Source organism: Sander lucioperca, unplaced genomic scaffold (genome assembly GCF_008315115.2).
Source record: "Sander lucioperca isolate FBNREF2018 unplaced genomic scaffold, SLUC_FBN_1.2 Unpl_85, whole genome shotgun sequence".
In the NCBI taxonomy this organism is placed as follows: Eukaryota; Metazoa; Chordata; class Actinopteri; order Perciformes; family Percidae; genus Sander; species Sander lucioperca.
This window is the reverse complement of record NW_023396426.1, coordinates 4,020-16,068: the sequence shown is the minus strand read 5'-3', so window position 1 is coordinate 16,068 and position 12,049 is coordinate 4,020. Positions and strand designations below refer to the sequence as shown.

General features: G+C 37.1%; 1 protein-coding gene across 1 annotated transcript; it reads left to right on the top strand.

The window, feature by feature from the left end:
- Nucleotides 1–6,173: 6,173 nt before the first annotated feature.
- On the top strand, nucleotides 6,174–10,990 carry LOC116036196 (butyrophilin subfamily 1 member A1-like; the record flags this gene model as incomplete). Its single annotated transcript, XM_035998897.1, has 4 exons — nucleotides 6,174–6,524; nucleotides 10,070–10,345; nucleotides 10,505–10,645; nucleotides 10,856–10,990. Coding segments are annotated over 4 exons (903 nt in total), but the record flags the coding sequence as incomplete, so codon positions are not given.
- Between the last annotated feature and the right edge of the window lie 1,059 nt (nucleotides 10,991–12,049).

Genomic DNA, 12,049 nt, shown 5'->3' with positions numbered 1-12,049 from the left:
TATATATATATATATATATATATATATTTGTAATTTTATCTAAACGTCTGAGTGAGGCACCTGTAAACATGCAGATGTCTGGAAACAAAATTTTAATCATGCTGCTCAGCTGCTGTCTACGGTGGCCCTGAAGTGCAAATCACAACAGCAATAAGAAAAACGCGACGGCAAATATGAAAACACGACAGCGAATATGAAAACACGACAACAAATAGGAAAACACGACGGCAAATAGGAAAACACGACGGCAAATATGAAAACAACGACAGCAAATAGGAAAACACGACAACAAATAGAAAAACACGACAGCAAATAGGAAAACATGACAGCAAATAGGAAAACACGACAACACGACAGCAAATAGGAAAACACGACAGCAAATAGAAAAACACGACAGCAAATAGGAAAACACGACAGCGAATATGAAAACACGACAGCAAATAGGAAAACACGACAGCAAATAGGAAAACATGACAGCAAATAGGAAAACACGACGGCAAATAGGAAAACACGACAGCAAATAGGAAAACACAACAGCAAATAGGAAAACACAACAGCAAATAGGAAAACACGACAGCAAATAGGAAAACAAAACGGCAAATATGAAAACACGAAAGCGAATAGGAAAACACGACAGCAAATATGAAAACACGACAGCGAATATGAAAACACGACAGCGAATATGAAAACACGACAGCAAATATGAAAACACGACAGCAAATAGAAAAATACGACTGCAAATAGAAAAACACGACAGCAAATAGGAAAACATGACAGCAAATAGAAAAATACGACTGCAAATAGAAAAACACGACAGCAAATAGAAAAACACGACTGCAAATAGAAAAACACGACAGCAAATAGAAAAACACGACAGCAAATAGGAAAACACGACGGCAAATATGAAAACACGACAGCAAATAGGAAAACGCGACGGCAAATATGAAAACACGACAGCAAATATGAAAACATGACAGCAAATAGGAAAACACGACATCAAATAGGAAAACACGACTGCAAATAGAAAAACACGACAGCAAATAGAAAAACACGACAGCAAATAGGAAAACACGACAGCAAATAGGAAAACACGACAGCAAATAGAAAAACACGACAGCAAATAGAAAAACACGACTGCAAATAGAAAAACACGACTGCAAATAGAAAAACACGACTGCAAATAGAAAAACACGACAGCAAATAGGAAAACACGACAGCAAATAGGAAAACAAAACGGCAAATATGAAAACACGACAGCAAATATGAAAACATGACAGCAAATAGGAAAACACTTCAATAAATCACAAAACACAACGGCATTAACATCTACCGGAAAAGGTAGGTCTAGCAGTGGACGGACCCTCCTGATTGGACAGACGCACTGTCTGTCTTTCGCGCTCCCAAATCACCCACAATCCTATGCGCGCGGCTTTGCCGGCTCGTTAAAAAAACAACAACAATGGCGGACCTAAGTGGGAGTGGGAGCGGCATCGCTGATGGCACAATTAACATTTAAATGTAAGTATATTTAGTGTTTGCCGTACATTTGTTCTGAACCTATCATTTAACATTAGGCTGTTAGCTAGCTAGCTGTGTTGCTGTCTTTTATGCCATTTGTGTTCGTAAAGTTTAATGTCCGGTGGCATTTTCATCTCTTTTTCTAAGCCGTTACTGTATATGCGTAATGTTAGCAGAGATTAAATAAGAGAGATTTAGAAATTGGTGTGTTTATCAGTTGTAGCTGCAGGATTGGAGGTAAAGCTGCACCTTGTTAACTTCACTAGCAACGTTAAATGAAAGCTAAAATGTATGAGTAGTTTCCCATGTAACAAGTATAACATTCCGTTATAGCATTTATAATGGTAAAGATCTTTTTCTTGTGTTTGCTGTCTTTTAACAGGGACTAAGGAACAAATGGAGGCTGCACTACAACGCTGAAGTTGGCATCCGATTCGCAGCTTCCGATTCGGCAGTTAAGTGGAAATTTAAGGGGAACTTAAAACTGTCAGATTCAGCAGGGAAACATAATTTACATTGCTAAGTGACTGATCCTCCGTTTTTTGAACCTCTTACTGTATTGAATGAGTGTTAGTCATTAAGGTAAATTATTAATTATGTCTAAAACACACTTTTAGATTTGTGAAAGCTTTATTGTCTTTATGAGAACACAATAAAGGGAGATTTCACCGTTTTTCTAAACTTGTCAAATCAGGACTAAATTATTCCAGAGAGTCTAAGGAGTCTTAAAAACAGAAACAGAACAAAAAGTTTGAGATTTGTGAAAGCTTTATTCTATTTGTGAAAATGCAATAAAGGGAGATTTTACTGTATTTTTCACATATAGACTACATTGGACCAGGTCCAGATCCAAAACCACAATACTTAAGACTTGTCAAATCAGGACTAAATTATCCCAGAGAGGCTAAATAAACTGTTTTATTTTATTGCCACAGCATGGCCTTTGCTAATTGACATTCAACGTACAAGTCCACGTCTCTCCATGTCATTTCTTATATCCATGAGCAGGTCTTCCTTCTCACTTCAAAAGAAAAGTAGAAAAAGTTATTTTTACCTTTTGGAAATCAATCCAAATATCGTCATAGATTTGCCAGTGGTTTAATTTACTCTTCAAATCCTTCTCCTTCAACATAAGTGTTGTTTTCTCACCTTTCCTCAGAAAAAGAGGCAGGACTGAGTATTTATTAAGATTTTTTTAATTTATACTTCATAGGCCATTGTCTCAGGTGAGGAGCAACCCACTTCTGGGGAACGCTGGGTCCCGATCTTCTTTGATGATGAAACCCAGCTGGACAGGATTGTGAAATACCTGTCAAACTTCCTCGACAGCTGTGACACACTCTCTGATAAAGTGTGCACCATGGTGTCTTCTGACAGGATCAAATACATCCTAAATGTGTTGCTGTCAAAGATAGGTCCACAGCAGTTCCACATTATATTCATGAAGACATTTTTTTCTATGACTTAAAGTGGCTATATGTAACTTTCAGTTTGTGTTAATTCTAGCGGCCACTTTGGACAAAAGTGGTAGTATTTTCACCACACCTGCTGTTGTAAAGGTCTTTTCTTTACGGTGCTGTATTGCCCACTGTAGATTACCAAGTTTGCGTTACCGTGTTTACACAAGTGCAGGGGAAGACCTGCTCATGGATATAATAAATGACATGGAGAGAGTGAGTTAATTCTTGTCCAGTTTGACAAGTTTAGGTATTGTGGTTTTGGATGTGGACTTGGTCCAATGTGGTCTACATATGCAAAAAACAGTAAAATCTCCCTATATGGCATTTTCACAAATAGAATAAAGCTTTCACAAATCCCAAACTGTGTTTTTAAGACTCCTTAGCCTCTCTGGGATAATGTAGTCCAGATTTGACAAGTCTAGGTGGATCTAGGCCTAGTCTAATGTGGTTTATATGTGAAAAAAACTTATTGTGTTCTCATAAAGACAATAAAGCTTTCACAAATCTAAAAGTGTGTTTTAGACATAATTATAAATTACCTTAATGACTAACACTCATTCAATACAGTAAGAGGTTAAAAAAACAGTTTTAAGTTTCCCTTAACTGCCAAATCAGAAGCTGCGAATCGGATGCCAACTTCAGCGTCGTGGCTGCACTAGCGTCACCAGAAGGGAGAGATGAGGAGGAGAGGGAAAGCAAAAGACAAGCAGGGAGACAGAGGCCAAAAAGAGATGTTGAATAGATTATTTGCTATATTAGAGATTGCCATTCAAAAAATAAATGCATTAAATTAACTAGTTTGTCTGTGTCTTTTAAGTTTTTGGGTGTGTATATAATATAAACTGTTTTTCAATGTTTATTTTTCCATCAAATTATGACCTGGACACAGGAAACTTCTAACTGAGTAATTATATTCAGATGCTACCTGTTTTAATAACTAGTTAGGTATACAAGCTCTAAAAAGACATTAATGAAACGTGTATCTTTATTATAACATTTATTCAAACATTACTATATACTGTACACAAGTATATTCAACATGAAGCGGCGATCAGACTCAGCTCCCGATGATGGTGTTGCTTCCGGACTGCAGACAGAAGGAGAAAGCTTAGGTTAGTCCAGTAGTTATCCTACCTGTCCTGGTAAGATTAGGTTAGTCCAGTAGTTATCCAACCTGTCCTGGTAAGATTAGGTTAGTCCAGTAGTTATCCTACCTGTCCTGGTAAGATTAGGTTAGTCCAGTAGTTATCCAACCTGTCCTGGTAAGATTAGGTTAGTCCAGTAGTTATCCTACCTGTCCTGGTAAGATTAGGTTAGTCCAGTAGTTATCCAACCTGTCCTGGTAAGATTAGGTTAGTCCAGTAGTTATCCTACCTGTCCTGGTAAGATTAGGTTAGTCCAGTAGTTATCCAACCTGTCCTGGTAAGATTAGAATTGTATCACAAGTATATTTAAGCATACTGAAACATGAAGGTACTTCATGTAACTGTGTAGTGGTGTAGTTTCTTCATCATGGTCTTAACTGACAACTGTTGACCATTTAACACACTTACACCTACCTTTACTGTATTAGTGGGTGTTTATCAATGGAGGTATTATGACTTTTCATATGTTGGTTGTAGCCTTGTAGCTTGTGTGTTTACAGTACTATTTACCCTTTCTCACTTGCAGTTTAATGCATATCATACTGCCTGTGGTAGCTCATTAGCTGGTAGCGTTTACCTTGTAGTTGCTGATCATATTTTGCACTGCATTTGTCTGAAAGCTAGAAGCTACTGGACAATGAGCTAATGTTGCATACATGCAGTAAACTACAAGCTTATGTAAACGGTTAGCTACTGCAATTCTCCTTACCGGTAAGTGTTATGACTACTACAAACATGAACTCCCACGAGTTTTTAAGTTATTGACATGGGATAAATAAGACAAAACGACTATTGCTTACTGTAGTAGGGGGGCCCTCCTTGATAATCCTGCTTAAGGGCCCGGTGTTGGCTCGTTACGCCACTGACCTCCAAGTTGAAAAATTTTCTTTTGATCAAATTCTTGAGAAATGAAATTATACAATATCTACGGCTGAAACGATTCCTCGAGTAACTTGAATAATTTGGTTACTAAAAATCCTCGATGCAAAATGATTTGCCTCGAAGCTCGGATGATAATTACTGTCACACACCAGGCTGATGCTAGTATGCTAGTATGCCATGAAAACTGACGGCAGCGTAAATAGTGAGGGGCTAAGAGAAGAGACAGGCTGGAGAAAACGACAAAGTGTCCAAAGTTTGGAATCAGTTCAAATGTAATTAAAACGAAAACTCTGTACAGTGTGTCTACTGCAAAACCTAACTATCTTACCACAACAATAGCACAACGTCAGTGCTTCAGCATCTCAACAGAAAACATTGAGTCTAACTTAATCATCCATCACAAAACAGACCCAACGATGAAACTACACCAAACACAACAACTACCAAAATCAAAGACAAGAAACTAGGTAGTGGTGATGACAATTTGATCTAAAGAAACTTGTTGACTTTCCCTTCGGAAAAACAGCTGATTGTTGCGCACCATTTTCTCTCACTCTTCACGGAGAAACAGCTTCAGCATAAGTGTAACAGAGCTGTGTGGCCTTCTAATCAAATATATAAATGAAAATAGGTTGAGTATAACTAATGTTTACATATAGGCCTATATACAGATCAGTCTCAGATTGAAAGTTAAGTTGCACAACTTAAGGTAATGTTTATGTCTGTTTAATGTATGCCTTAGTTTGAGGTTATTGCATTTCAGAAAATGTTTTCTTTAAAACAACGTTATATGGCACTTAAATGCAGTTAATATGTTTAGTTTTTTGAGAGATGATATTGTAAGCAATGTAGGCAATAAAAATGTAGCTTTTTCCAAAAATTAAACCAAACTATTGTATATTATTGCTCTTACTCAATTAATCGATGGAATAATCGGTAGAATACTTGATTACTAAAATAATCAACAGCTGCAGCCCTAACAATATCTCTGATCTTTGCCAGAGAAAGAGATCAGAGTGTTTGATGGAGACTCTCTGCAGTATGATGCTTTTATGAGTTATTGAAGAAAAGGCAGATGATTGAAAACACTGTCAAAATGTGACATTCTTTGCCTCAACCTGACTTTCTCTATTTTAACATAATAATTAAAATAGGTTTTGTCTTTCAGAGCCCGGTGGTGTTAAAGTGGTTGTGAAAGAAGACAGTGATGTGGTGTTACCCTGTTCTCTCAGCACCAAGGAGAACATTGTACCAGGGGTCTTTGCCTGGAGGAAAGATACTCAGAAAGATGAAGGTCTGAAGGAGGTGTTCTATTATGACGCAGGCATTCATTACAACAACGGTCGTCCAGGTCAGAGTGAAGAGTTCAAAGGTCGAGTCTCTCATTTTCCAGATGAACTGAAACACGGCAACTCCTCCATAATCATCAGAAATACAAAGATATCTGACAGTGGAGAATACACCTGTTATTTTCCTCGTCTTCAGCCACCACAAATATTCTACATTGAGCTTCTGGTTGGTGAGTACTTTTATTAAACATTTCATTCTTGATTTATTGTTTGTAGATCTCCAGCTGTCATTTGAGGTTTGATCATTGACTGTTCTTCTTTGTCCACTCAGTCTTCTGTTTAAACCTCTGACAAAGAAACTACAGATCCAAGATGTTGTTAAAACATATGAACAACACAACTATTCAACTATTGTATGTTGTTCCTGAACGATCCATTTTAACAAAGAGAAATCACAACACACACACACACACACACACACACACACACACACACACACACACACACACTGTAGTCCAGCCTTTAAAATGCAACAACACACGTGCGCCCCGTCTCTGTGTGTAACGTAGTTTTTGCTGCATGTCTGTACGACGTGAAACGTTGGACAGCCAATCACAAACATTATTCATTCTTGTTAGAAGCATGCTGCGTGCCTATTGGCTCACTGACACTGATGAGACTTACTCCTAGATATTGAATTTTTTGATACTTAGAAGGAAATTTAGTTGCTGCCTAAACAGTATCAAAGTTCAGTACCCAGTCCTAAGACTGATGGACAGGCAGCCTGTGAACAGTTCTCCTCCTGCTCCCTCCTTAAATAAACCAACAACCTCAAAACATGAAACTGAAATAAATCACATGTTGAGTTTTTGTGAATGTCTTCATCCAAATATATAGTTTATTCATGGGTTTAAGGGAGCAGCTACCTCAGTAAACTATCCAGAGCACATTTTCACTGTTTAAATACGATCTGTCAACGAGGAGCACTCCCAGTGATGTTGAGACAGTTACAATTTCAGAATGATTCAGTGGACCAGGAGGTTTCTCATAGATTCAACATTTGATGCTGATGGTATAAAATATGGAAACTAATCAATGCCACTGATGGTCCTGCTGCCTGTGAGATCTTCTAAATCATGGTGTAAGAACTGAGTCTCTGCCTCTGCTTACTGCTGCTCTAATGGTAACTCAGCTGCTGCTTGCTTTAACCACTCTGCTTCCTGGACCAGGGGAGGTTTGAGTGTTATAGATCTATGTTTACTAGTCTGCTTCTTCTTCTTTAGTTACTAGTTGATACTCTAAACTCCTTCATTATATCATAAATATGACCTGTGTGTGTGATTTATGCTTGTACTCTGATGTTGAAACTCCATTATCAGTCTCAGATCATTTGACTAGTTGATGATATTAAACCATCACCCATTTAATGTTTTCATTTGTCTTTCAGAACCTGTCCTAAAAGACTGATCAGGAGAAAACCAAGGTGATGATGTCACTGATGTGTGCTATAACTCTGTAGACCTCAGTATCATTGAAATCTTGTGATGCAGTACCTTCATGTTGACTTTAGTTGTTGTCACCCAGTGTATCAGGTAGACAAGAGCAGAGGGGGACAGGGATTATCTAACTACATGCTAACAAGCTAACAAGATCACTCCCGTTCAGTCTCAGTTCATTCAGTCAGATGTTTAAAGGCCAACAGTTTTAAGTGAAGGTATTGTGTCTGAATCTTTGAATAATAATAATAATAATAATAATACCCAGCCTCTGGGTGACAGAGTTGTAGCACATGCTGCAGGTGTAGACATCAGTGACATCATCAATCAGGACTGACCAATGATTTCTCCTGATCTGTATTTGAAGGTCTGACTCTGTCTCTAAACAGCCCGTCAAGGTTTTCTGACCAAGAGTTATTACTATTATTTATAATGACCAAGAGTTATTATCATTATTTATAATGACCAAGAGTTATTACTATTATTTATAATGACTAAGAGTTATTACCATTATTTATAATGACCAAGAGTTATTACTATTATTTATAATGCCCAAGAGTTATTACCATTATTTATAATGACCAAGAGTTATTACTATTATTTATAATGACCAAGAGTTATTACCATTATTTATAATGACCAAGAGTTATTACCATTATTTATAATGACCAAGAGTTATTACCATTATTTATAATGACCAAGAGTTATTACCATTATTTATAATGACCAAGAGTTATTACTATTATTTATAATGACCAAGAGTTATTACTATTATTTATAATGACCAAGAATTATTACCATTATTTATAATGACCAAGAGTTATTACTATTATTTATAATGACCAAGAGTTATTACCATTATTTATAATGACCGAGAGTTATTACCATTATTCATAATGACCGAGAGTTATTACCATTATTTATAATGACCGAGAGTTATTACCATTATTTATAATGACCGACCAAGATCCCAGAGCCCAATGTGTCCCAGTGTCTGGTTTTATCTGACCAACAATCAAACCCCCAAAATATTCAGTTTATAAAGATATAAAACAGAGAAACAGAAAATGATCACGTTTAAGAAGCTGGAAACACAATATTTGTGTTTGATAAATGACAAAGGAGTAACTGGTTTCAGCTTGACTTTAGTGCCATAGAAATTATTTCATAGATCTAGACCAAATCTGTTTTTAGAAACACTTAAAGGGGAACTATGCAGTTTCTTTAGCTTAATTTACCTTAAAGGTAGTCCCTCCAGAAAAATGCGGAGTTTTTTTTTGATTGTTGCGGGCAAAGATCCTTGATTATGCAGCACGTTTTCTTAAAAAATGCGATGGAATATGCGGGATATTTATGCAATTTTATGCAATGAAATTGCTTGAACTTGCAAAAACTGTGGTTTGATCATGGCTTTTCGATGATGTTCACGTCGCGTAATTACATCACTTCATAACGTTCCCATGGCAACAGGCAGAAATGGCTGCTCTTGTTTGAAGTAAACGCAACATTTTTCAACTTTCTGCTAAGATATATGTGACTTATTTGTGCGGAAATCGGCAATTTATGCAGCGAAAGTGCGGCGTATTTGAAAAAATACGGCCCCCGCATAAATATACGGACTTTGGCTGCTTATGCATTGAATTATGCGATCGCATAATCACGTTTTTCTGGAGGGACTGTAAAGGGGTGATAGAATGATTAAATAGGGTATTTCCCACTGTTCCTTAAGGTCTCCTAATAGGGTATGTAACATTGGTTGGGCTAAAAATTGCCCGGTTGCTATTTTATGGGCCCTTATGCATCCCTGTGTTTTGGCCCTATTTAGAACGAGAGCTTTTCTTCCAAATATGGTATTCTCATGAATATTTAGATGAGCTGCGTGCTGATTGGTTGAGGAACCACATACACATACATTGGAGACGAGACAGCAGGTCTCATATTTCAGACACCATCCATTTTAGATGTTGAAACTCCATTATCAGGCTCAGATCATTTGACTACTTCATGATATTAAACCATCATCCTCCACTTCATATTTTTATTTGTCTTTCAGAACAAGTCTTCAAAGACAGATCAGGAGAAAACCAAGGTGATGATGTCACTGATGTAATCTAATAACCCAAAAATAGTTAAAGTTCACATTCAGATTTTCTGTTCTTTTCTTCTCTTTAAACACAATGTACCTACAGTCAGGCATAAACAACAATGTTACACTATCACATTTCTATCATTTTATTGTATTCATCTTTAATAAGCTTTTGTTTAAACTTTGTTCACAGCTGTGACTCCGAAGCCATCTGTAACAATACTTGATGCCACAGCTGACTGGGCCCTGCTGCAGTGTGAGGTTCATGGTGCTTCTCTAACATCTGGAGTGGAGTGGAAGGACAGTGCTGGAAACACACTTCCTGCTGAGGAGACACGGACCCCAGAAAGAGACCACTACTACATCACCCTCAACACTACTGTGACCAAGACAGACCACTACCTCTGTGTAGTAACACAGGAGGAAATCAGCCATCAGACTCACGCTGAGATCTTTGTTCATATCAGTGGTGAGATTTCTTTCTTGGTGGTTTAATCAGGAAATAATTTAATTTGTCTATGTATTATTAGTTTAAAAGATTTCTAGACACCCTAAGTGTTGTGTGTAGTCTGTGTGCTGTACCTGAGATTCAGTTTGAGTTACATCAGCTGTTTGTGATGCGTTTCAGAGAAAGTGTGTGAGGACTCATCCAGTAAAGTGGCCGAATGGATGATTGGTGGATTTGTTTTGGGAGCTCTGACTCTTATTATAGTTCATGTTCTGCTTGTAGTCGCGAAGATCATCACAATACGCTGTGTTGTGGTAAGAGGTAAGTTTAGTCTAATTCTAAGGAATTTGAATCCTAGCCTTTGTATGTGGTTATTATAACACAGCTATGAACCAATCAGATTTGATTTGAGCTGCCTGTTTGTATAACAGATTTTTGATGAAATGTAAATCTATTTGTTTTGGCCACCAAAATAATATCTGTGTAATATAAAAGTTGACATTATGGAATGTATACTTTTTTTTGCTGCAGGTTCTCGTCAGCTGGGAAACAGTTTGATCAACCAGGGAAAGGATTTGGGCGACCAGCAAAATGATTTGGGTGACCAGGGAATTGGTTCATGTGAAGAGCTTTCAGAGATACTAGATCCAAACACGTTTCCCCGAAGTAGCACAAATAAATAAACGTTAGCTCACAGTGCTGTGTTAGCTAACAAGTAACATCAGCTCCGGATGGGAAACATTTTTGTTTGCCTTCGTTAGTTGGATTGGTTAGGTTGCTAATCAGAGGTGGAGTAAGGCATCCGCGACTGACAGTAGTTTTCCTCTATTTAGAACACAAAGAAAGATTACAATGACAAACTCAATGTTTAATAATTCAAGTAGAATTCTATCAGTAATACAGTCACACCTCCTAAACTGAATATTTTCGTTTAACAATATTCATAAGTATCCGTTATAGGAAATAATTATCAGTGAATGACGACCATAGTAAATTTGATCAACCAGGGAATCTGTTCATGTGAAGAGCGTTCAGAGCTGCTACATTCACAAAATGGTCGATGACTTTAAGTCTGTTTTAAAGGTGTTTGTGTGTTTACTTGTACATCTATCTTTGTGAGAACCAGTTTGAATTTTTGAATTTGTGCGGTCCTCACTTTCAGATAGACTCAGAAAAGCCTGTTTGAGGGTTCAGACCTGGTTTTAGATTCAGCTCAGAATCAGGTTTGGGTTAAACATTTAGATGTGAAGTTAGATGTTAAGGAATGCATTATTTCAACGAGTGTCCTCACAAGTATAGAAGTACGGTGTGTTTGTGTGTGTCTGTAAATAATGTTCAGTGTAAATATGCAATCTGTTGCCTTGTAGAAGATCTTTATGAGACTTATTATGGTCTGTTGTTGGTTGGACCTACAAAGTGAGTTTGACAAAATAAATATTACAATATAATTTACATGTATAAGAAAAATCAACAACATGACAATCTACAGCTTCCTAAAGGACCAACGAGTCAACACTCTGACAGATCAACAAAGATGTAATAAGGTTTCACAAAGATCGTATTTATTACAGAGATTTTATTTAATAATGTCGCTGTAGGTCAACATGATTGTTCAGCTCTCTGCATGATGTTTTTTATGTTTTATTATTTGTATTAACCTTTTTTATTATTCTGTTTCACCATTTTTTGTATTTTCCTCTCAAACTGTGAATAGTCTCGCCACTG